General features: G+C 55.4%; 1 protein-coding gene, 1 long non-coding RNA gene and 1 other non-coding gene across 6 annotated transcripts; 1 reads left to right on the top strand and 2 right to left on the bottom strand.

Moving 5' to 3' along the window:
• The first annotated feature begins 4,757 nt into the window (after positions 1–4,757).
• On the top strand, positions 4,758–16,489 carry ST6GALNAC2 (ST6 N-acetylgalactosaminide alpha-2,6-sialyltransferase 2). Of its 3 annotated transcripts, none has more exons than XM_069872353.1 (11): positions 4,758–4,847; positions 5,493–5,571; positions 10,801–10,893; positions 11,008–11,065; positions 11,670–11,844; positions 12,654–12,819; positions 12,904–13,042; positions 13,186–13,289; positions 13,448–13,531; positions 14,545–14,644; positions 15,388–16,489. In XM_069872353.1, exons 2-11 carry the CDS (start codon positions 5,537–5,539, stop codon positions 15,553–15,555), a joined length of 1,122 nt encoding a protein of 373 aa, XP_069728454.1. In that variant the 5' UTR covers positions 4,758–4,847; positions 5,493–5,536; the 3' UTR covers positions 15,556–16,489. The 3 variants fall into 3 exon arrangements, with proteins under 3 accessions (XP_069728454.1, XP_069728456.1, XP_069728453.1); XM_069872355.1 differs by lacking the exon at positions 4,758–4,847 and adding an exon at positions 5,201–5,291; XM_069872352.1 differs by lacking the exon at positions 4,758–4,847 and having other exon boundaries at positions 5,362–5,571.
• Positions 16,490–17,592: 1,103 nt separating this feature from the next.
• Positions 17,593–21,130, bottom strand: LOC138728784 (uncharacterized). 2 transcript variants are annotated; one of them, XR_011338758.1, is made up of 6 exons: positions 21,075–21,130; positions 20,126–20,214; positions 19,015–19,103; positions 18,231–18,297; positions 17,816–17,952; positions 17,593–17,670 (listed from the first exon to the last, which is right to left on the bottom strand). It is a non-coding gene; the product is annotated as an uncharacterized lncRNA (long non-coding RNA). The 2 variants fall into 2 exon arrangements; XR_011338757.1 differs by lacking the exon at positions 21,075–21,130 and having other exon boundaries at positions 20,126–20,463.
• Positions 20,281–20,355, bottom strand: LOC138729077 (small nucleolar RNA R38). The gene has a single exon (XR_011338825.1). It is a non-coding gene; the product is annotated as a small nucleolar RNA R38 (small nucleolar RNA).
• Positions 21,131–24,710: the final 3,580 nt, after the last annotated feature.

Genomic DNA, 24,710 nt, shown 5'->3' with positions numbered 1-24,710 from the left:
CAGGTGAGCACAAACCCCTGTGCTGGTGACTTACCAGTTGCTGTTTATGTTGCCCAGTTGCAGAGAGGTTTGAGGCAGGCGGCCAGCGTGCAGGGGTGGGGCGTTTGCCCTCCTCACCTCCACTATGTGGACCTTCTGTCTTTGTTGGGGATGTGGCAGCACAGAAATCCAGTCGGACCAGAAAAACTATTGATAGTAGGGGAGGGAGAACAAGGTAAAGGAGCAGCCTATGGTTTTGTTGTGCAAAAACCACCAGGTGACCTCCAAGCAGCTCCCCAGCAGTGAGTTCTCATCTCCAGGTGCTGGGGCAGGACCCTGCAGGCAGACAGGTCGTGGGGCACGGCAGCCCCTTCTTCCCCACCAAGGGCTGTAGTAGTCCCGGCTCCTTGGCCAGGCTAGGCAGCTGTGGGGTGCTATGGGGCTCCTGGGTGCTGTGGGGCTTCCCCAGCTTGGCCTCACTCAGACCTCAGAGTGGTAAATCCTGGAGAGGCACTTGCTGAGGACATCACAAGGCTCCCTCCATCCCTCCATGCAGCGTCAGGTGGGACCACACAGGCAGACAAGGGGCTGAGCCCACCCATACTCAGTCTGTGTCCCCTCTCCTCAGCCATGTGCTTTGGGGACAGAGTCCCCAGGACACATGGCTTGGAGGCTCTTGTGTTTCACCAGATTTCAGGGCCTGTTTACATTGCTAAGAACAGGACAGGTCAGTCCACATCTGCTCTACCCGGTCCAGAGCCGGCAAGAAAGGGGAAGGCAGCTCTTTGTGTTGTGGCCCTAATTTCTCAAAGAAGTTTCCCAGCTCTGCAACCCTCCAGGGCATAACCCAGAGCCTCACAATTCACCTCGAGCCTGGCGGGGGGAATGGCCTTTGGACTGCGTGTTTGGCTTATCTCAGCCCTGGTCAATGGTTCAGGGCTGACCAAGAGCTCGGCTCTGCCATGCACAGAAGTCTGTGTGATAAGCACGGGGCTGCGCCCCAGCAGCCCTGAGGAGACCAAGCCAACGTAAAGTGCCGGAGGAGAGCGAGCCAGGATAAGCTACGTCCTGTCACCACATGTGAGGTCCTGACCTGTCACCTCAGCTCATGGCTTGTCCCCACCACCTTCCTGCTTTTGGCAGGAGGAGGAGGGCACTAAAGGGTGTGTTTCCCCAGCAGGCCACATCCTGCCAGGGCACGTCAGATGAGTTTTGCTGTGCAGCATCATAGAACCATAGAATCGCCAGGTTGAAAAAGATCCACCGGATCATCGAGCCTAACCATTCCTATCAATCACTGAACCATTTCTCTCAGCACTGAGCCCCCCCGACCCACTGTGTTCACTGGCAGGTTCCTGCAGTCGGAGCTCCTGAACACGCAGTACAGCTCGCTCTACATGCCCAGCACCGGCGCCCTCATGCTCCTCACCGCACTCCACACCTGCGACCAGGTAAGAGACAACAGGGCCACCTTCCCCTGGGGACAAAGGGATCCCCTTTTGGCTCCTGGCCACTTGTCAATAGGTGCTGTAAGGCTCCTGGTGGGGACCAATGTGTCCTCGTGGCTGTCCTACCTGTGCCACCCCTGTCGCTGGAGGAGGGATACAGGGACCACCTGAGGTGGAGCCCTGAACCCATCCTTAGAATCATAGAATCACCAGGTTGGAAGAGACCCACCGGATCATCGAGTCCAACCATTCCCATCAGTCACTAAACCATGTCCCTCAGCACCTCGTCCACCCATCCCTTAAACCCCTCCAGGGAAGGTAACTCAACCCCCTCCCTGGGCAGCCTGTTCCAGTGCCCAATGACCCTTTCCGTGAAAATTTTTTTCCTAATGTCCAGCCTGAACCTCCCCTGGTGGAGCTTGAGGCCATTCCCTCTCGTCCTGTGCCCTGTCACTTGGGAGAAGAGCCCAGCTCCCTCCTCTCCACAACCTCCTTTCAGGTAGCTGGAGAGAGCAATGAGGTCTCCCCTCAGCCTCCTCCAGGCTAAACATCCCCAGCTCTCTCAGCCACTCCTCATAAGGCCTATTCTCCAGCCCCCCTCTTCTCTGGACTCGTTCCAGAGCCTTATCATCTGCAAGCCCCCTTCCCGACCCACGGTGTGGGATTGTGTGCAAGGCTGAAAGGCAGAGCCCATCACCACGGGGTGATGCTGAGCACAGCCCCAAGCTTCCCTGGTCCTGCAGCTGAGCGCTGCTGTCACCCAGGCACTGGGATCCCCACGTCCAAGCATCTTCTGTGCAGACGTTTCCCCACTCACCTCCTGACTTTGGTTACCATAACACCTAAAAATCTGAGCCAAGCCCACCACGGAGCACCCACAGCACCATCCAGGCGGCGTTTGTGCAGGCAGGTGCTTTGCCTGGCCCTGTTTCTGGGGGGACCTGGTGAGAGGAGCTTGGGCTGAGGTACTCTCACTGCTCTCTGTCAGGAAGGGACTATGCGTCAGCCTCCCAAGACATCTGCTGACGAATTTCTCATTATGCGATGGCCTGGCCTCCACGAGCAGCCATATGGCCCAGCGTTCTCCGGAGGGGCTGACACAGCAACGTGTTCCGAGGTCCAGACTTTGCGTTTCAGGGAAATTGCCTATGAGCAGATTTTTGGCACTTTCTTAACTGCACCTCTGACCTGTGCTGAACAAATTGGGATGCATAAATTCTCCAGGAGATTTTTGGAGATCTTTTTCTCCCAGCTGGACAGTTCGTCATGGCAAAGACCACAAGACTTTTCTTCACCGAACCCTGGCCAACTGCCAGCTGGTGCAAAATGTGCTTATTTTCCTCTTATTTTCTCTAGCCGTGTGGATGGCTTGGCTTTTGTTTCCAAGAAGCAATCACTGGGATAAAAAGCCCAGGCTAAAAATGGTACTTTCTGGTTTTCATTGTAATTTCTTTTGTCTTCTTTTCCTAATCTTTATTTGGCAACTCTCATCCTCAAAGGTTTTCACACTTATGTAACTTCCAAATAAGCACGACTTAATTTTGGGGCATGGGCCAAAATGCATTGTAGCACAGAACAAGTGGCGCAGATGAAGAACTGTGCATCTCATTTTCACCCCTTTACAAAAAAAAAACCCAACAGCAGAAAAGCAGATATGGAAACGGAGAGATGAGGGTCATGTGAAGAAACCAGCTCCTCCATCGCTCGGGGCAAATGTTCCAAAGCTGCTGCTCACCAGCGTTTGCATAATTGGGCCATAAATGTCTCCGGATGGCAAATTCCTGACTTTCCCCAGTCCACTCGCTCTGGATCATCAGTTGTCCACCTCCAGGGCCAAACCTTGCTGTGCCCCTTGTGACTTACTAGAACAGTTGGTAATAATTAACCATGATTAACGAAGGACCAGAGTCAAGAGGTGCTGGGTTGCAGGGAGCGAATCCATCATGTTGGGGTGAACAAGGGCGGTCCCTGAGTCGCACCAGGTGGGGAGGGATCCTTTGAGCAGGACCCTAGACTCTTGTCCCCCTCTGCTGGCCTTGAGTCTTCTAGGAGATGCTGGTACCCCCAGGGCTGGGAGGAGGCTTTACTCCTAGAGGTAAAAGCATCTAAGTCTTCCATGAGCGCACCTGAATTTCTCTGCCTTTTGCTGTGAGGGTACACAGCAACTCCCTTTCCCAGCCCTTCATTTTGTACTTTTAGCTCCAACTGAGCATTAGACTGGATTTCATCCCTGTATCCAGGCAGTGGTTGCCTATCCTACCCTTCCTGCTTCTTGCCTGCTCTCTTTTTTCCCTGAGATGCCCCGTGCCCAGCCAAGCCCACCTGCTACAGCTCCCCAGTCCCTGTACAACAGCAGCACTTATTCCTTGTAATTTTTCCTTTAAATCAGCCCAGGCTCCTTCCCCTCATGGTGACCCAGGACCAACAGCCACTACCCCAGTGGGACGAGGTTGGTGTTGCCACCGCTGCCAGCCTTGGGGCACAGACCTGCTCCCACCTTCGCACCAGGACATCACTTCTGGTGCAGCCTGGACTCTTCGTGGATGCCGGCTCGGTGCCCTCCCCACAGTCAGTATTCCCAGAGGAGCAGGGCTGGCGACTGGGGGCCTTGCTGAAACACAAGCAAACGGAGACTGAAGCAAACTCATAGGGAATTATTTTTGCATTTATTTTCTTTGAATGAGCAGCATCATTGGAAACGGGTCGTGGCCGGCAGGAATGGAGCTGGAGGGGGACAAGAAGTGTTGGGAAAAATGCAGCCCTGAACTCACCAGCCTGGGGATGCCCGGGTGGGACTCTGGATCTTGGGATGGGGTTTCTGAGTCTGAATTACAGCAGCTGGTGTCTGGGGAGGGACTGGAGGTGGGTGACCCCCTTGAGGCACCCTGTGGGTGCTTGGGGAGATGTGGGTGCAGGGCCGAGGGTCTGGATGGCGCAGGGCTCACAGTGCTGCTGCTCCCAAGGCTGGAGGCTTCCTAAACATCCAACCCCCCACCTTGGAATCTCTGCAGATCAACTGAAACCGCTTGTTTTCCCTGCTGGGTCCCTTCCCCCACTGTTACAAACATTTGGTATGCATACCCTTTAGTTCGCAGGGCTGTTTTCTTTGTTTATGGGAGTTTGACTAAAGTCATGTCGAAATATTCTTTCAAAAAACAAACCAAAAATTTCCAAAAATGTCTAAATGCTTCATTCGGATTTCCCCAAAAAACCCCACAAACCTGTTTTTTGTTTCCCCCAGCCTGAATCATTTGTTGGACCCGGCACAAAGCCCTGAACGGTTTTGTTTGCTGCAAAACCACGTTGCGGACGGAGCTGTTCAGCCAGAAAGCAGGAAGGGACCCAGAAGAAGCATCCCACAACCATTGCCTTCTCCTCCCCTTTTGCACCAGATTTGATCCCACGGCGGCGGGTTTGCCGGTGAGCGACTTGGTGTGGAAACATGCTACGATGCTGCCACTGGCAACCCTAGGGCTAGAGCCCGGCTTGGCTTTGGATCCTGGAATTTCAGATAAACTTAGCCTGGCCAGCAGATGCACTGTGGGGTTGCCATGTGTTGGCGTGGGCTGCACGAGCTGCCAATGGCGAGAGCGCGTGTTTGGTTGAGCAGCGTGTTTGAGCTGAAGAGAAAGTTACAGAAAGGGGGAACCTCTGTGAGCTGTGGGGTGGCGTGGAAAGGAGGCAAAAGATAGTAAATTCTTTTTCCTTGCTAGTCTGAGTAAATGTTTAATCCTCGGCTCGGCAAAAAAACAGCTCAAAAGTGCTTTTTTTCTCAGCAAGTCTGAACCAGTCAGCCTGGTGCCTCCTCCCTCCGGCTCACACCCTCCCTCCCAGCTCCGGAGGAATATCCCAGCCTGCTTCAAGGTGCAGCTGGGCACCCAGGGCAGAGCAGTGTCCGCACCCACTGGGCTGGGAGGGGAGAGGGGCTGGCAAGTTTGCAGGCAGGGTGCCCAGTGCAGGCAACGCTGGCTCCCACGCTCCCGCTTGCTTGCGCTGCTCCAGCAGTCGGAGTGCCTGGGATGGGGTCCCCACACTGGAAACGGCTCTGCCTTTTGCTGCTGGCAGGTTTAACATCCTCCCTGCTCCTCTATGGTCACTACTACGCTACGATGGAATCGCCCACCAGCCAGAGGATCATAGCCAAGTAAGGGGGGACAGAGAGGGCGGGGGGAGGCAGGGACGTGCAAATCCAGCATGAGGTACCTTGCACTGGGATGGGGAAGGGGAATTTGGGTGCTGTTGTGGGTTTGTTAGCACAGGTTGTCCCAGCCATGCCCCAGGCTGTTGGCTGGGTGTTAGAGATGAGCTTGCAGCAGGCTCTGTCTCCCTTGAAGCGTCCTGGGCACCGGGTCCTGCCCACGGCCACCAGCCAAGCCCAGGGGTGCCCAACGGGGGATGCCAGGGCCGTGGGGGGCTGAAGGGGTCCCCACATGTGTTCAGCCCATCACAATGCAAAGAAACCATTGCTTGGTCCAGGGCTGGCTGCGGTGCTCAGCCTCTGGCAGGATCAGACCCCTTCCAGCAGCTTGCCAGACCCTCTGCAAGCCTCCTGGGTTCCCAGTGTGCCAATTTAGGGTCGGAGCCAGCTGGTTTTCCTGGGGGCAGGTTTGGTCCCCCTGGCCCTGCACTGGTGCCCCCACTGCAGGGACAGGGCATGGCTGCCCACAGCCCGCTCGGATCCCTAGGGCTGCTCTTCCACCACTTGCAAACTCACAGGGGCTGCAGCATTTCCCAAACTCCAGCAATTTGCATTTCTCCCTTTGCATCCACATCTGCCTTCCCCGCATCCTCCTTCCTCACCAAGTCCCAGATCTCCCCAGTGCCAGAAGGAGAACCCGCTGGGGTCTCCTGAGGAACATGGGTGAGTGCGCAGGGCGTGAGGGAGCCTGCATGGTGCTTGGCTTGCGGGGCCAACCATCCTCCTCCTCTGTGCGCATCAGGATGTGCTATGGGTGTCCCTGGGCTCCACACTGGATGCTCTTGGGTGCTGTTGGTGCAGCAGCCTGGGTGCTGCATGGAACGGAGGATGCTATGGGACCAGAGCTGGTCCTGCATGAGACGAGCTGTGCGCAGCCAGATCTGCGCCGGGAGATGCTGGGGATGCAACTGCCCTGAGGTCCAGACACTCTGTCTTCTCCAGATGGGAGGCGAGGGCTCTCCTTGCCCTGTCGTGTCCTGCCCAGGGCAGAGATCCCCTCTCCCGGTGGTCTTGTGTCCCCAGCAGCCCGGGCAGAGGTTGGCTTCTCTCGCCTGCGGAGGTGCTGGGTGCCCACACTGTGTGGTGCTTCAGACAGGTTGTGGCTGAGGTGTGGAGCAGTTCCACACAAAGAGTTTGATGTCCACAAGAAGGGAAACTGAGGCTCACAAGGGCAGCAGGACTCATCCAAAGCCAATGCCGGGACTGGGAATGAAAACCAGCGCAGGAGCTGTGGCCGAGCCTGGGAGCAGTGTGCAGGGGAGACCCATGGGAGAGAGCTGGGAGTGGGTTCCCCCCACCACGCGGCAGACGGCTCAGCCACGGTCTGACCCTGCCTGGACCACCCCCAGCCCCACATCCCCCTGCCCCAGAGCCAGCCCTGGCTCCTGCCCCACAACTGATGGTATCAGCTCATCCAGCCCCAGAGAGGAGGGGAGCCCCAGAACGAGGTAATGGGGAGCTGATCTGCGCGCCAAACCTCTCCTGGAGTTCTGCTCTTGGCTTTAACCCGACTGCTAAAGCCAGGCCTGAACCCGAGTGTCCCGTTCGCTCCGATTCGCTGTGTTTGCAAACACACTGCGCTGTGGTCGCTGCTTGTCCAGCCTGAACTGTGCACTAGGAGGGGTCGGCACTGCCGGGCTGACAGGGCTGAGTCTGAAGGTGAAACTGGGGTGGTTGATGTTTCCCACACTGATGTGCCTTGTGGAGTGCGTGCGTCCTGCTCTGCCCGCTGCCGGGACAGAAAGGGAGGGTCGGGGGCACTCACTGTCTGTGCAAGGGGCATTTCATAGAATCATAGAATAACCAGGTTGGAAGAGACCCACCAGATCATTGAGTCCAACCATTCCTATCAAACACTAAACCCTTTTGGAGAAAGGGTTTGTGTGAGCAATGTCTCTGTGCAGACATGGCAGGATGAAGTGGGCTGGGAGGAAGCTGCCAGCACCAAATCCTCCAAGGGCCACAAACCCATGGCAATGCCACGTCCTCCAATTCAGCCCAAAGCTGATGGCAGCGCTGAGGACCCTACAGAGACAGGCAAAATGTCCTTGTCCCCGCTGAGCCACCCACGCTGCAGTCAGTGGGGCTGCAAGGAGCTGAATCTCTGGAGCCTTCATGGTTTGGCTGGGCGTGCTTGCTGCCTGGCCATCTCTCTGAAACCCCACCAGCCAGCTGCCCGCACCGCTCATGGCTTTATTGTTAGAGCAGACAGGATGAGCGCAGAACTCTGCCCAGCCTTGCTGTGCTGCTCTGGCTTTGCGCCAGGGGAAGATGCTTTCTGGAGCTCAGTCCTTCGAGGTGGGATGGAACATGCGCCCTCCGAGAGCAGGTTGCGTTGCCGCTTTAGCTGGCTCAAATGGCCCTGCCGGGCCCTGGCAGTGTTTGCAGAAGATAAGGTTGGAGTGTATGCTCACAGGTGTTATCTTCTGGAAATGAGGGGTGGCCATGGACCACAAGCGTCATATTTGTGAATTATGTGGCAATGAGAGAGCGTACCCAAGGCTTGGCCAGCTCTGCTGCCACAGACGGTGCCTGGGCAGACACAGGCCACTCCTTCCCCGGAGCCCTATTGTGCATCAGCCGGTCCCGGGGAGGGTTGTCATCTTCTGAGTCAACCAAGCATCACGAGGGACTTCACCACATCCTGGCGGGTGACGTCAAAGTGCTTGGCTCCCCGGCACGCCGCTGAGCTGCTATCTGGCTGGGGGGCCCCGTTGCCCCACGCCCTCCCCAGTAGGGTTTGGGCCAGTGGCCACAGCCAGGACGGCTGCCGTGTGATGCTGGTGAGTTTTCTCCAGCACCCACAGCTGGGATGTGAGCTTGCGGAGGTGCTGACATGGTGACTGAGTTATCAGGTGTGGCAGAGGAGGGTCCCAGCTCCTATCAGACATCATTAGGAGCCAACCTGCCAGCCTGACCGTGCCCACCGCCCTCCAGCCTGAGCCCCCTGTGTGGCTCCGGGCACTCCCACAACATCCCGGATAGTTCAGAAAGTAGCGCAGCACCCTCCTGCTGCCAGTGCCCAGGTCTCTGCCTCATCCTGCAGGCACTGGGACAAGCCAGGGAAGAGGAAGGGAAGGGTCTGCACCAAGAAACAAGAGTAGGAGAGCTTAGAGGACTGGGGAAGGGCTGGGTGGGCACAGACACACAGCTGGGGCTCCTGAGCCTGATGGGGAAGGGCTGGGGAGGCAGCGGTGCTGGGGAAGGTTGCTTGCGTGCAGCTCCTGGGCAGCACAAGCTTGGCCGTGGTGTGTGAGGGTTAATGGCTTTGGGGATTTGGTGGTGGGGTGCACCTCTGCAGCCAGAAAAAAGATAGGTGGACAAACCAGGGGCTTCTGTGTGGCTCCAGGGAGCTCAGTGCTTTGCAGGAGCTGGTTCTGGCTCTGGGTTTGGAGTGGGGAGGTTCCTTCAGTCTCAGATGCTGGTAACATTGATAAATTCCTGCTCCTGATGCATAGGGGCTGGGGATCTCCTGCATCATGAGATGGGACAGGCAAGTAGGGCTGGGGCGGCTCGCTGAGGGTGAGCTCCCTGGGGATCCCGCGGCGGGTGGTTGCAGCTGAGCTGCCCCAGCACACAGCTCTCTGTGTGGCTGCTGCGAGACTCTTGCATGGTGACCTCTGCTCTGTGCTGCCTGTACCTGGCAGAGATGGACTGAAAAAGCAGCCTCCAGCATAGCCATGAGGTCTTTTACAGCCTTTGGATGGCCTTTCCCAGCCAATACTTTGCTGTGCAGAGACCCTGCCGTGACAGTTCTGCTCCTGGTCGCAAGCCCAGGAAACAGGCAAGTTTGGTCAGGCTGGGTTTGTTCAGATACTGGTAGTGATAACACCAGAAAAGCTTTGCAGAAAGCTGCAGCTTCAGCGTCTTCGTGGGACAGCTCAGTCCCACCTTGGTGGATGCTCCTGCGTCTCTGCCCTCTCTCATCTTGACCTGCTCAGGTGCTCCTGGGGTGAACCTTAGGGACAAGCTGGTGTCACACCCCTGTCTTGTATGCAGCAGGATGGCTCTTTGCACATAAGAGCAGGATGTGGCCACCGGACAGGGCTAAGCCAGGCATCTTGCTGCTAGGCTGGAACATGCATGTTTGGAATGGCCGGGGCTCCGCAGGGCAACAGCTTTTGCTGGGAAGCTGCCTTTTTATGGGATACTGAGGCAAACTGCCTTGGTTTACAAAGCTGCCGTGTTCTGCTGGCGGTGCTCAGCCCCCCGTGCAGGTGGGACGACTGCATCTTCAGCATCCCCTGCCCAGGTGCCCGCATGGTGGAAGGAGGAGGCTGGGACTAAAGCCCACCTGGCCCTGATTCCCGGTCCGAGCAGTGGTGCGGAGTGGGGTTCGGATGGCAAACGGGTCTGGATCTGCTTGTGGGAAGGTCTGTGGGTGCTGCTGGTGTTGACGTGAGCTGCGGTGGGGATGGAAACCCAGTGCCTGTTGCGCCGGGGGGGAGGTAGAGCTCCGCTCCCCACCTGCCTCTACCTGTCCCCAGGCTCCCAAGCAGAGATCCCATAACAAGGGGACCCTTGTCTCCTCCACAATACCCCCCTTCTGGCCTGAGCACCTGCCGGCTGGGCTGGAGGCGGCGCCCGGGGGCTCTGAAGGGCCCTTCTGTGCGGGGATGAATGGGAGCCTGTTCACCTCTGGTGGGCTCCCACCTCCTGCCCGCCAGGCAGGACCCTGCCTGCCGCTGGCCCCCAGTCCTGTGCGAAGGATCAGGGCGCACCCCAGCTCATGGCAGAGGGGTCCTGTACACCCTGAGAGCCTCCAGATCCCAGTTGTCGATTGCTTCTCCGGTGTGGCAACTAAATGAGTCCTGCTGCCCCCTCCTCAGCTTGTCCCAGCTCCATCCACCTTGGGCTCAGGAAGGGTGGGATTGTGGGAAGAGCTGGGGAGGTCTCGGCAGCGTCCCCCAAAGCTACAGGCTGGGCTGGGTGTGGATTTTGGGGGTCCTGGAGGAAGGAGGCTGATTTCTGCAGAAACCCAGTACTTTGGAAATCTGTGGCTCCCCGCCTGCTGAAACACACGCAGGCAGGGGGGTGTTGGGGCAGGCAGCGGTGGAAGGGAGCCCAGTGGAGGGGGCCTGGTCCTGCTCTGTGGCTGCCACAGCTTGGGGGTGTCAGGGTGCAGCAGCCAAGTGTCACCTCCCTGGCTAAACCCCTGCTGGCTTCTTCTCCCAGCCTGCTGCAGCCCGAGCCACTGGTCCTGGATCCACCGGGGACATCGCACCGAGCTGGCAGCCGCTCGGGGACCTTTGAAGGTAGCTCGGGGAGGTAAGAGGAGGGGAAGGTGTGCGCAGCGGTCCTGGCACAAGCTGGGAGCTCACTGTGGGGTTCCCAGTGCCCAGGGGATGGATTTTTAACTCTGCTGTGTTTTCCCCTTTCCAGCGTGAAGTCTTTCAAGCCTTCCACCGAGCTGAAGGAGCCCAAGCCCACCAGAAAGCAGGTAATCATTAGCCAAGCACAATATCTCTGGTGCCCCTTTTTGCTGGGTTTTGGTGGTTGAAGCTCTGTGTGGAGAAGCTGAGGAGGACCATAGGTTTTGTGTGTGTGTAGGAGCAACTCCCTCTGTCCATACACATGGGTCTCCCCAGCCCTCCCTGAGCAGTTCCTCAATGTGGAAGTTGGAGGAGCATCACACACTCTAGCCCTGTGACATCTGGGCCACCAGCCTGGGCTGGAGACTTGGGAGGGTGCACCCAGGCTGTGGGAGGAACCGATCCTGAGCACTGGGGCTGTTCTCTTACAGCAAAGACCTTGAGCGTGGTGCCCACACTAAAAGAGCTGAACCTTTCACAAAGCTCGTGCTCACAGGTGACTCTGTATGCCCTGGTCCTCCCAGCCCCACTGAGCTGGGTACAAAGGGTGTTTTGCAGCAGGAAACCAAGGCACGAGGCAGTGTTCTGCCTGTGTGGCTCAGCAGAACATGTGCTGCCCAAGGGGCATTTCTGTCCCTGGGTTTGTCCTCTTCAGTGCTTGCTGAGAGATGGAGATACTGAAGGGAAGATAGACCCAGGCTGGAGACTCACCCAAGGTCCTCTCCCTCCCAGCCCAGCCCGTGCCTCCACTCTGTGATGGCCAGAGCTAAGGCAGACCCCAAGTTTGGGAAGATGTTCCGCTTCGACATCCCTGTGCTGATGTGGGACCAGCATTTCACCCCAGAGACCTGGGACAGGCTGAAGACACGACACGTCCCCTACGGGTGGCAAGGTTTACCCTACACAGGTATGGACCCAGCCAGGATGGAGAGATCATGGCAGATGGGGCAAGGAGGGGGTGATAGGAAGGTGTGAGGCAGCTCGAGGGACCCAGGGAGCCTGGCAGAAGGAATTGAAGACGTGCGGCAGGCAGAGGAACCCTGCAGAGGACCTGGAGATCTTGATCTTTTCACATTCCACCTCCTAGGGCACGGGATGGTGGGCAATGGCTTTGCAAATGCCGCTTGCTGCATCTTGTGACATTTTCGCTGAATAAAAGCTCCAGTGTGTGCATGATTATTAACTGGGGCCGGAGGAGCTCAGACAACCCGCTCCATTGTTGTGGATGGAAATTGTTTCCCTTCCTACCCCAAACCCACTCTGCTCTCCGTGGCAGCCACTGGCTTCAGTCCCTGGGCTGGGAAGAGCTGGGGACAGTCGGGGGGGGAGTGAACCGGTGTCAGCTGCCAGGAGACATTGTTGGGGCAGCTGTGGTCACCACAGGCAGCAGTATCCGCAGGCTGGGGGCTGGAGATGTCTGGATACATCCCCGTGCCTTGCACAGCCTCAGGTGGCCACTGTTTGGCTTAGGAGTGTGGGGGGCTTCGAGGACGTGACACAGGGCGTGGGAGAGGAGGGACTGGCTGGTGTCCTCCCATCCCACCTGCAGACTCCTCTCCTGCTCGAGAATGGCATGAGCTTTCTTGGGTGCTGCTGCTCCTGGATGAGCACTTGCAAAGGCTCATCTGTGCAATCCGTTGCACGCTGAAGCACACGCTCACGCGGGCTCACGCACACCTTTTCCCTGCTGACTAGCCCCATCCTGCTCTGTTCCAGTGGTGGGCAGCACCCTCCGGCAACTCAACACCTCGGCCAACAGGCACCTCTTCGACAGGGAGACTTTCCCCGGGGGCTGCGTCCGCTGTGCCGTGGTGGGCAACGGCGGCATCCTCAACGGCTCGCGGCAGGGCAAGGCCATCGATGAGCACGACCTGGTCTTCAGGTGCGGATGGGTCCCGGGTGGGATGAGGCCATGGATGCTGGGGAAAGGCCAGTCCTGGACACGCTTCCTACACTTTTCACACAGGATCAACGGTGCCATAATCAAAGGCTTCGAGGAGGATGTTGGGACCAAGATCTCCTTCTACGGCTTCACAGTGAACACCATGAAGAATTCCCTCATCGCCTATGGGGAGTACGGTTTCACCCAGATACCTCAGGGGAAGGTAAGACCTCAAGGGCTTGTTGAGGAAGTGACTCCAAATTGTCTCTTGAGGCTGGGCTTGCTCCCCCAAACCTTCTCTGATCTCAGGATCTTACCTCTGTCTCTTACCCCACTGGCAATGCCACCTCTGTGTTCCCACTGCAGGACTTGAGGTACATCTTCATCCCCTCGGATTTCCGTGACTACGTCATGCTGAAGTCAGCCATCCAAGGCAGCCCAGTCCCCGAGGGCTCCGACAAGGGGGACAAGTGAGTAGCCCCTCAAGATCTCCCCAGCACCTTTGGTGACGCACTGGAGGGAGCACGACTTGCATGCCCTCACCCCACATCTGTCCCTGGTGGGATAAACCACAGGTAGCTCCAGGACTCATGACACAAGTTCTGCCTTCCTTCTTGCCTCACTGCAGGCCACAGAAGTATTTTGGACCAGAGGCATCTGCAGAGAAGTTCAAGCTGCTGCATCCTGATTTCTTGCAGTACCTGACAGCGAGGTGAGGATGACAAGGACCGTGGCTGCTTTCCGGCTCTGCTCCATGCTGGGCTCAGGCCACCTGCCTCCCACCACTGCTCTCTCCAGTACAGACCAGTGGCTGCCCAGCATCAAAGTCCAGTCCCAGTTCTCCCCAGGCACTGGAACCACCTCTGCCCTGCTCTCTGCAGATAAAGCAGGGAGATTTGTCCCCTGTCATTCCCATGTGGAGAGGAGGGAGCTGGGCTCTTCTCCCAAGTGACAGGGGACAGGATGAGAGGGAATGGCCTCAAGCTCCACCAGGGGAGGTTCAGGCTGGACATTAGGAAAAAATTTTTCACAGAAAGGGTCATTGGGCACTGGCAGAGGCTGCCCAGGGAGGGGGTTGAGTCACCTTCCCTGGAGGTATTTAAGGGACGGGTGGACAAGATGCTGAGGGACATGGTTTAGTGATTGATGGGAATGGTTGGACTCGATGATCCGATGGGTCTTTTCCAACCTGGTGATTCTATGATTCACTGCAGCACAACTCACGTCCCCTCCTGGCAGGGAGACTCTGACAGCCTCACCGTGTTCACCCCGCCTCCCATTTCCAAAAGAAATCGTGTTGACCTTGTCTAATGGGGCAGAGGCAGGGCCCAAGGGGATTGTCTTTTCCTGCCTTTCAAGAAAGCAGGTGCCTGGGTTGGGGTGATTTCAAACAGCAGGGAGGGGCTGTTTGGAATCATAAAATCATGTGGTTGGATAAGACGTTTGAAATCATCAAGTCCAACTGTACCTGCCCACTATTAAACCGTATTTCTGAGCACGTCATCTGCCCCTCATAAACGCAGCAGCAGCAAATGAACTGAACCTTGGTAGCAACCACTAAAGAATCCACGTGAGCGCTGTGTTTTCCTCAGTGTCTCACCAGGCACTGGTGCCACCGAGCGCGGGGTGGGGGTGGGTGGGTGCTGGACGTTGCTGGGTCTGGCTCTGGGGGCCGTGGTGCTGTGCCAGCACTGAGCCCCCCCGACCCACTGTGTCCACTGGCAGGTTCCTGCGGTCGGAGCTCCTGAACACGCAGTACAGCTCGCTCTACATGCCCAGCACGGGCGCCCTCATGCTCCTCACCGCACTCCACACCTGCGACCAGGTAAGAGACAACAAGGCCACCTTCCCCTGGGGACAAAGGGATCCCCTTTTGGCTCCTGGCCACTTGTCAATAGGTGCTGTAAGGCTCCTGGTGGGGACCAATGTGTCCTCGTGGCTGTCCTACCTGTGCCACCCCTGTCGCTGGAGGAGGGATACAGGGACCACCTGAGGTGGAGCCCTGAACTCATCCTTAGAATCATAGAATCACCAGGTTGGAAGAGACCCACCGGATCATCGAGTCCAACCATTCCCATCAGTCACTAAACCATGTCCCTCAGCACCTCGTCCACCCGTCCCTTAAACCCCTCCAGGGAAGGTGGCTCAACCCCCTCCCTGGGCAGCCTCTTCCAGTGCCCAATGACCCTTTCCGTGAAATTTTTTTCCTAATGTCCAGCCTGAACCTCCCCTGGTGGAGCTTGAGGCCATTCCCTCTCATCCTGTCCCCTGTCACTTGGGAGAAGAGCCCAGCACCCTCCTCTCCACAACCTCCTTTCAGGTAGTTGGAGAGAGCAATGAGGTCTCCCCTCAGCCTCCTCTTCTCCAGGATAAACACCCCCAGCTGTCTCAGCCGCTCCTCATAAGGCCTGTTCTCCAGCCCCCTCACCAGCTTTGTTGCTCTTCTCTGGACTCGCTCCAGAGCCTCAACATCCTTCTTGTGGTGAGGGGCCCAGAACTGAACACAGGATTCAAGGAGTGGTCTCACCAGTCCATCTTTGTCCATCTGTCCCACCTCCCTCTCTGCAGGTCAGTGCCTATGGGTTCATCACCTCCAACTACGAGCAGTTCTCAGACCACTACTACGAGCTAGAGAAGAAACCGCTGATGTTCTACGCCAACCACGACATGATGCTGGAGGCGGAGCTGTGGAGGGGCCTGCACCGAGCAGGGATCATGACCCTCTACCAGCGGTGAGGCTGGGCGGTTGCCCGTGGGGGCAAATCCAAGGACTCCAATGGCCCTTCTGCTGTTTTCTGAAGGCCAACTTCTCCCTCCCAAGGGCTCTCCCCGGCTGGGCAGCCGGACCAAGGAGCAGACCCACCACATTGCAACCGGCGGTGCTGGGATGGTAAGGGGCAAGCCGAAGCTGGCAGAGAAATTCTGCATTTTCTCAGGGGACTCTGGCAATGTTTCGTGGCTCAGTGTGACTGAACATGGCCCTTGGGGCACCAAGAAGCACCGTGGCATGTGGCTTCAGCCCCGCAAACACGGCTGCGGGGCAGCGGTGGCCCCTGTGAAGCACAGGAGGGGCAGGGTGGTGCTGGAAGAGAATGCTGGAGACGTGTAGGCAGGTCAGACTCGGGGTGGGTAACACCTTTCAGCTTTCCATCATGCTCCAGCTCGAATGCTCATCACTGTGGTGGGACGGCTCTGGGTTGACATGTGCTGCTTTCCAGAAGGACCTGCTTCTCTCCACGATCAGTGGGAAGGAGCAGCTTGGCTGCCCTCTCCCGTGACAGATGCACAGTGCGTGCTGCCACTGTCCCTTTCTCTAGGCCAAGGTGTTTCCTAGCAAGGATCTTAAAAACGATGCGCTAAGAGTAGGGTTACTGAGCTCAGCCGGGACACCAGAAACACGGCAGCCTTTGTGCATCCTGGAGAGGAGCCCGCAGCCACGCGTACGAGGGCTTTGTTGGCTTTGCACAGACACCATGTGTCTCTGAGCACTTTGAGGAGGCAGCCTGGTGCCAGGTGGGCTCTGGATCCTGCTGCCTCGTTGAGTGAGTCGAAGCGATCTCCCCAAAACCCCAAGGGAAAAGGTCTCGAACCTGTCAGCCCCGCTGGGGAGGCCACTCCAGCTGGTGGGCAGGAGCACTGACTGGGAGTGGCGTAATCTGAGACATTTTCCCACTCTGTGTAATTACATAAATGTTGAATGATTTTCTTTTATGCCTGTTCCTCTTGTTTAGACAAACTGGGTGGGTGAGAGCCCCTGCCTCCCGCAGCAGAGCGAGCCTGTGACTGGGGAATGGCCCCAGCCGCAGGGCTCCCTGAGGGAGCTCTGGGCGCAGCTCCAAGCTCAGCCTTTTGCCACTGGGGATGGGATTTGCTGTACATCAGCTGGGGAGGAACTGCAGAGATGGGAGGAGGTAAGCACGGTCCTGAGCCAGGGAAACCTCAAAGCTCCCTCAAGGTCACAGCAGGCTGCTTCCAGCCTGTTCAAATGAGCATTATCGAGGGTCAGTCTGCGAGTCTCGGGTGTTATCTCCAGCTTGGAGCCCATCTTGTGGTCCCGTGTCTCAATTTAACCTTTGCTCACATCAGAGCCACTTTATGGTGGTACCAAGACAACCCATTAGGCCCGTTTTTATTCACAAGCACTCAGCAGAACATCTTTCATAAGAAGAACGAGCCTGATCCTCTTCCCCTGACTAAGACAGCACCGATGTGTCCTCAAACCCGCCCTGGCCAAGCCTCAGCACAGCCCATGCAGGCAACTTTGAACCTGGCAATCAGCACCTTGAACCACAGGGCACAACCAACAGGTTTTAACAGCGCAGCAACCTGCCAGGAATCCCACCCAGCTCAGGGGCAGGGCCGTTTGTGAACACCGGGAACCACCGCCCACCCCCTCCTTTTCCATTTCAAAAAGGGTAGTTTTTTAGACAGGGGTGTAGCCGAACCCTGGGTTAAACACTCCATTTTAAGGGCTTCCCAGACAAGGAACCTGATGGCTGTACCACCGCTTCTCACTCCTCCCTTCTCTCCAAGCTTCCAAGCAGACCACACACACCATTTCTGTCGCCACTCCTAGCTTAGCCATAAGTAGATTTGTCACGCTGTTGCCATGAATTGCTTTTCTTCAGCTTTCAGCATCTGCAGACACTGAAGTCTTTAGGAATGAGGGAGCAGGTCTTACTATGAAGGGTAAGCTCACAACTGCTTGAATTTCAGCAAGCATTTTATTTCTGTTTAAGTAGAACAAACAAAACCCAACTTTAACTCCCAAGATTTTCCTCAACTTATTTTATTCTGGAGCAGAAGACAGCAGGGAACCAGTTTTTCCTCCAGCCAGCTGTAGCTCAGATCCTAGTGGAAAAAAGACAGTGTCAGAGCAAAGCAACCACCAGCTGAGAAGTTCCCCATTTGCCCCCTTTAATGGAGATGACAGGTCTCAGGAGACAAAACCTCAGTGCTGAGGGCACCAGGACATAAACACTCTTTGGGGACTCACCCATGACACAGCTGCAGCGACCACGGAGCACCGAGGAATCCACCGTTACGCACAGGTGGCCATTTCACACTGCCTGGAATGACGAACTGGTGGCCGTTTGCAACACCCACTCCAGAACAATCTTCCTTCTGTTGTTTCTAGAGTTGGGAGACAGCACAAAGCAACGCTACAACCGCTTTCCTAAAGAAGTTTGGTCTGAAACAATTCCTGCCCCTCTCTATTCTCAAAGCACAGAGTAGCTTTTCCTTTTCCTCTTTATTATCAGCCAGGCTCTTCACTTTTTCCCCCCCTCACTCCTTGGAAGCCGAAAGCCCCACGTGCTCTTCCCCGTCCTACTTGAAACGCAGCTGTATTGACAGAGCCACCAACCTGCCCGCTGGCTGGCAGTACCACTCCCTCCCTTTGGCAAACTAACCTCAGTTTCTTAAATCCACTGTCGTCAAGTTCACCGGTTCAGCCTGTCAGTGAGAGTTATTGATCTTCTGCAAACAAATACAAATTCTGTTAAATAAAGCATGAAATTATTTAGCAGAATGCAGCTGTCAGCTACCTAGAGACAAAGTGCTGTTACAGCGCGTTTATTCAGTGACTGTACATCAGGCGAGATAGAAATGCATTTCTTATTGGCCTTTCAAGCTACTGCCGTGCCTCACTGTTTGGATAAGCAACTTAAAAGCTCCTTACAGAGCTAAACTGTGCTATGACAACAGCAGCCAGTAAACTCTGTGCCAAGCCTCATCGCACCTGAGCTCTTGAGAGCTGTCTGCTCAACAGCCCGTGTGTACGGGACAGCGCTTGTGCTGCAGTCGCACTTTGCAAGGGCAGGAGGAAAGGGGAGTGATGCTGTTTTAGCCCTCCTGGTGCCACTCGTGCCCTCCGAGTCCTTGCAAAGGGCAGGAGACCTGCCAAGAGTTAAATACATCAGCCTCAGTGGACAGTTTCTCCTCACAGCTGAGCTGTCAGACAGGGATAACAGCACATCACGGGCTGAGTGTCTCCCCTACCCTAGGCTACGTAAACTCCTCCATACAGCGGAAACACCCAGGTGACCACTGTTCTTCCTGATGACTAATATTTTTCCTGGTAAGCTCTCAAAGACTAGGTATTCCACTCAACAACTGAGTCATGCTGCCTACAGATCTGACAGAAAATCAATAAATTAAAAACAAGAAGAACGCAATAGTGAAGTGTTCTCTTACCAGCCTGAATCCAACACTGCAGCTGCCTTCTTGCCAAAGCTGCCTTTGGGAAATAGTTCAATCCCAGGATCCTGTAGGATTATTTCCTCCTAAATACAAGTTGCATTGAACACTGTTAGCAACAGTACTTTGAATAAAGCGTGTCCTGCACTCACTTCTCCACCCGTTCTGAAAAAAGCAGCACTAGCTCACAGAGCAACGAAGCTTTCTGTTCAAAGGGAAGCAATTTTTGTCTCACAAACTCAGCATGGCAGCAACCTGTCCTTCTGAGACAAAGGAGCGTGTTTGCCAGTGCATGTCTCACTCAGAGATAAGACAATTTGGGAGGTGGATGATTGAAGTCCTTGCTTAGAAGAAAACCCACTGGCTCTAAGACTTTGGTGGTTTAGACGCTTTTGAGCCGTTTCAAGCAGACATATTCCTCATCATCATATTGAAACATTTAATTCAACTCCCTCCCTGCACACAAGAGGAATCCACTCATCCAGGATTTAAACTGTTTATGGGTTTATCTTGAGGAATGCATTCAAGGAGACCTAAGACAGACACATCCCTTTTGGGGAAGGATTCTTTGGGGTGAGTTCTTTCTAGAACGATCCTTTGGTGTACGTGAACAGCACCTCCCAACCCCCAGCACCCTGATCCAAGTTTGAAGCTGTCCCAGTGCACCTCCAGGAAGGCAAACAGAACAATTATTCTTTCACTAGGTCTATTTCCGTGACGAATACAGTTACAAGATGAGCTGTGTCAAGTGTCTCCATAATGGGCTGTCATCTAATCCTTCCTACTTCTAATCCTTTCTAATCTTGCTCATCTCTGACTACACTGACAAGCAGGTGCTCTACTGGACGCCAACAACAGTCAAATTCCCATTCATTCCGTGCTGCCTTTCAACTTGTGCTCCACGGCAGCAAAGGGCCACACACTCAGGTGGCAGCTGCAACAAAGCTACAGACTTGATTGGCCTAATTACATTAATCAAGCTACTGGGCTTTTATATCTCTTCCTGGTAGCCCCAGGGGCACAGAAGGGTATCATCTGACCCAGCTAAGTGAATCTTCCTAGTCCAGCAAGAGGAGAAGATGACAAGACAGATGCTACTGTTTCTCACCATTGTGCAAGTTTACTGTCAGTCCAGTGAAAGAATCAGCTTCCCAGGAAGGTGGGTGTTCCTACTCTTGCTTGACACCGTATCATGCTCTGAAACAGAGGGATAGAAAGTTAGTTCATATAACAGACCATTCTTTTATCTCTGTGTCATTTATGCTGAGCCTCAGAGTTATGCTTCTACAGAGAAAAGATCAATTTCAGACAGGGATAACATTATCATCACTAGCTCAGCTTCCAGAGCAGCCCAACCTGGACCATGCAGGACCATCCCAAGAACTTGGGGATGTTCCTGACTTTGTGGCTAGAGTGCTCCTCACCTGGGCAGCGCTGCCACGTGGTGGGAACAGCTTGTTGTGCGACGGGCGAACCCCTGAAGCCTCCCTGAAGCCGAGCCTGGGTCCCACACCGGTGGCAGCGCCTGCAGAGCCACCCCTGCGGCTGCATAGGCGCTGCTGGGGAAGAACCACAGACTGGTTTGGGTTAGAAGGGGGACCTCAAAGTCCCTCCAGTCCCACCACGTGCCATGGGCAGGGACACCTCCCACTGGATCAGGGGCTCCAAGCCCCATCCAACCTGGCCTTGAACCGCTCCAGGGATGGGGCAGCCACCACTGACCTGGACAACCTGGGCCAGGGCCTCCCCACTTTCAGAGGAAAACATTCCTTCCCAAGACCTCCTCTCGGCCTCCCCTCAGTTCGAGCCAAACCGAGCCGCATCCCCCTTACGGCGAGGGCCGGGGGCCGGCCTGGCCTCCCTCCGGCCGCCATGGCACGGGGGTGGGGGGGGGCGGCACTATTGTATCTCCCCAGGGGAGCACCGAGGCCTCGCCTCAGCCCTCTAGGCAGCCGTGGCGGCGCGCAAGAGTTCCTCGCTCCCCTTCCCGCCGCCCCCCTGCCCCTCGGGGCCGCCGTGCCCGCGGATGGATGGCGATGGCGGAGCGGCGAACTCACCTTCCCCTGCCGCACGGCCGCCATGGCGCCGGAGAAGAGAGGGCGGGGCGGGGCGCGCGCAGCCGAGCGGCGCGGGGGCTGATGGGAAGGGTAGTCCCGGCCCGGGCTGGGAATGGCGGGGGGGGCTGGGGGCAACCATAGGGTCACAGAGCAGCTTGGGTTGGGGGAAGCCTTAGACATCACCCAGCTCCAACCTCTGCCCTGGGCAGGGACACCTCCCACTGGATCAGGCTGCCCAGCTCCCATCCAGCCTGGCCTTGAACACCTCCAGGGATGGGGCAGCCACAACTTCCCTGGGCAACCTGGGCCAGGGCCTCCCCACCCTCATGGTGAAGAAATTCCTCCTTATCTCTAGTCAAACTCTGCCCCTCTCCAGTTTATACCCATTGCCCCTCGTCCTATCACTCCAAGCCTTTGCAAACAGTCCCTCCCCAGCTTTTTTGAAGCCCTTTCAGGTACTGGAAGGTCGCTCTAAGATCTCCTTAGAGCCTTCTCTTCTCCAGGCTGAACAAGCCCAACTCTCTCAGCCTGGCCTCATACAGGAGGTGCTCCAGCCCTCTGATCATCCTTGTAGCCTCCTCTGGACCTGTTCCAACAGCTCCATCTCCTTCTTATGTTGAGGATTCCAGAACTGGACACAATACTCCAGATGAAGTCCTGCAAGAGAGGAATAGAGGGGCAGAATTGCCTCCCTTGACCTAATAATTAAAAATCATTAAAGCTGGAAAAGACCTCTCAGCTCATCCAGTCCAGCTGTCAGCCCAGACCCATCATGCCTGCTAAACCACATCCCCAAGTGCCACATCTACATGTCTTTTTGAATCCTTCTGGGGATGGCGACCTCACTGCTGCCCTTTTCAATGCTTCACCACTCTTCCAGTAAAGAATTCTTCCCTAATATACAATACAAATCTTCCCTGGCACAACTTAAGGCCATTCCCTTTCATCGTTTCACTTGTCACTTGGGAGAAGAGCCCAGCTCCCACCTCACCACAACCTCCTTTCTGGGAGCTGCGGGGAGGGATGAGGTCCCTCAGATTCCTCTTCTCCAGGCTAAACAGCCCCAGGTCCCTCAGCCGCTCCCAGAACCCCTGGGCTCAGCCCCTTCCCCAGCTCTGTTCCCTTCTCTGGACATACTCCCTCAAGGTCTTTCTTGGGCTTCGAGGATTCAAGGTGTGTCCTCACCAGCCGAGTGCAGGGGTGCGATCTCTTCATGCTGTTGGCCTTCTTCGCCACCTGGGTCACTGCTGGCTCATGTTCAGCTGCTGTCAACCAACTTTTCCCAGGTCCTTTTCCACCAGGCAGCTTTCCAGCTGCTTTTCCTCAAGCCTGTACAATTGCATGGGGTTGTTGTGTCCCACGTGCAGGACCCAACACTGAGCCTTGTTGCATCCCATCCCGCTGGCCTCAGCCCATGGACCCAGCCTGTCCAGATCCCTCTGCAGAGCCTTCTGCCCTCCAGCAGATCGACATTCCAGCACAACTTGTCATCTGCAAACTCACTGAGGGAGCACTTGATCCCCTCGTCCAGATCATCACTTTGAACAGAGCTAGCCCCAACACAGAGCCCTGGGGGCACCACTTGTGACCAGCCACCAACTCGATTTAACCCTGTTCACCACCACTCTTTGGGCTCGGCCATCCAACCAGTTTGTCTGCTAGGATGGGGAAATGAGAGACAGACAGAGATGTAGGTGTGTGTGATTTATTGCTGGGGTCAGAGCTGACTCTGCCAGAGGCCATGTCTGCAGCTGTAACCTCAGCCAGGGGGTTTGGCAGCTGGTGCTGGAAGCAGAGAGGTGGAGGGGGCAGCCCTGGTGATATGGGCACAAGAGCTCAGGGATTTTAATTTAATTGCATTTATTGGTTCTTCACGTGCCCTGTTTGCCAAGGAGGTGCACACAGCTGTACTTTGCACACTAATGCTTTCAGAAGGCTGAACAAGCATTAGCTCATGTAGGAAGGGGCACACTTCAAAAAGACTAATTATCTGGAGATGGGGGATTAGTCAGAAATTAGTTAGTAAATCTATGTGCCGTGCTTTGCATATGTGATGCTTCCAGCCTGTACTATCATTGTCCTCTACGGTTAAAACCTGCTGTGAAATCTATAGCGTCCTGTTTAGCTTGTGAGCAACAACAAAGTGTAAACAGGACATGGGGGAGGAAAAGTAGGAATAGCTGATATCCACTTTCTTGCCCCAAAGCTTCATCGACCCTTGTGGTGAAACGCTCCAATGACTGGAAATGGAAAGGAGACAACCCTGAGTCTGAAAACAGAGAAGTCTGAGTGCAGGTGAAAGCCTTGTATTTAACCCATGTCAACCCTGGAATAGCTGAGAGAAGCAGGGGATTCGCAGCCCCTTGCGGTGTTTGAATTGAAGCTTGTGGAAAGCTGCCCGGTTCAGCATCTCACACTGGTGTTGGGCAGCGTGGGCAACTGTTCTGTTGTCTGACCTGGGCTGTGAAAACAACACCTCGTGTTATCCTGAAGAGCTGAGTCCTTCAGCTGGAGGGAATTGCTTTCCAGGAGCTCAGTGTCTCTCTGCCCCTGGATTCTCTCCGACAGCAGGGAGTTGGCTCATGCCGAACACTCCAGAGAGCTGTTCTCTGGGCAAGGCAGTCAGTCAAGTTCCCAGGGAAAGGTGGTATGACTTCATGTTTATTTTTAGTACCTGGATCCTCCTGGTCTTGTTCCTATTTTAGAAGCAGACAGGTGTTTTGTTTATTTGTTTTCCCCCAGGTCATAGATTTAACCTGTCTTGTGAGCCCTTTGCTCCCCAGAATGGCTCATGTTGTTTCTTAAAAGTCTCTCTTAACTACAAGATGCCAACTTGCTGTTAAAAATAAGAGTCATCCAACATAAGTGACTGACTGTGGGGTCTTGCCCAGCCCTCTGTGCCCTCTTCTAGCTGCCGAGAGTTTGTTGGGCTGGGCAGGAGCCTGGAGTCAGCAGCCTGTAGCAAGTCCCATCCTCTGGCATGAGGACATGAGAGAGCTTCTGCACCTTCATAAAATTGACATGAGAGAGCTTCAGCGCCTTCCTGCCCTGCAGGAGCCTGTTGCATTGGAGTTTGACCTGGTAAGGCAGATGATGCTACAGACTGGCAGTAATTAACACAGTCTTCATTGCAGTGGCCTTTGCTCTTTCCTGGCAATCTACCTGACTACTTTTAGCTTTCCAGATAAGCAAATACATAAAACCCTGCAGCTAGAACCAGCCCTTTAAGTCTCCAAGAGACATAAGTTTTGTTTTTTAAATAAGCCAGATTGTCTGAAATCCTGCCTTGTGCAGTGTTCAGATCCTGGAAAGAGAGAAGACGTAGGCTCGGATGTGCTGAGGGATTTACTGCTGTCTTGTTTTTTGGGTGGAAGATGCTCAGATCATAGAGTTGACTGACTGCTTGTGCCTAGAAATGGATAAGCTCTGCCAGGTAATGAACTGACTCAACAGCTAAAAGCTCAGGAGCACGGCACGAGGGAAGCGCACAGGAGATTTGCCGTTAACTATTCATGGTTGCAGTGCACAGACGGTGTTTCCAAACATATTTTAGAGGCAGAACCAAGATTCTGGATGAAGAAAGACTGTCATTGCCTACCCACGCCCACACACTCTTAAATCTCTGCAACTTTGCTT

The sequence above is a fragment of the Phaenicophaeus curvirostris genome, chromosome 19 (assembly GCF_032191515.1).
Source record: "Phaenicophaeus curvirostris isolate KB17595 chromosome 19, BPBGC_Pcur_1.0, whole genome shotgun sequence".
Lineage (NCBI taxonomy): Eukaryota > Metazoa > Chordata > Aves > Cuculiformes > Cuculidae > Phaenicophaeus > Phaenicophaeus curvirostris.
The sequence above is the reverse complement of the archived record's forward strand: the minus strand, read 5'-3'. Positions and strand labels throughout refer to the sequence as shown.

What these genes read in the sequence shown, in the direction of transcription:
- ST6GALNAC2 (XM_069872352.1), top strand. Translation starts at nt 5,447, where the DNA reads ATGGGGTCCCCACACTGGAAACGGCTCTGCCTTTTGCTGCTGGCAGGT. An exon ending in GCAAGGTTTACCCTACACAG is followed by an intron (nt 11,845 to 12,653) that starts GTATGGACCCAG and finishes GCTCTGTTCCAG; the next exon opens with TGGTGGGCAGCACCCTCCGG. An exon ending in GAGCACGACCTGGTCTTCAG is followed by an intron (nt 12,820 to 12,903) that starts GTGCGGATGGGT and finishes CTTTTCACACAG; the next exon opens with GATCAACGGTGCCATAATCA.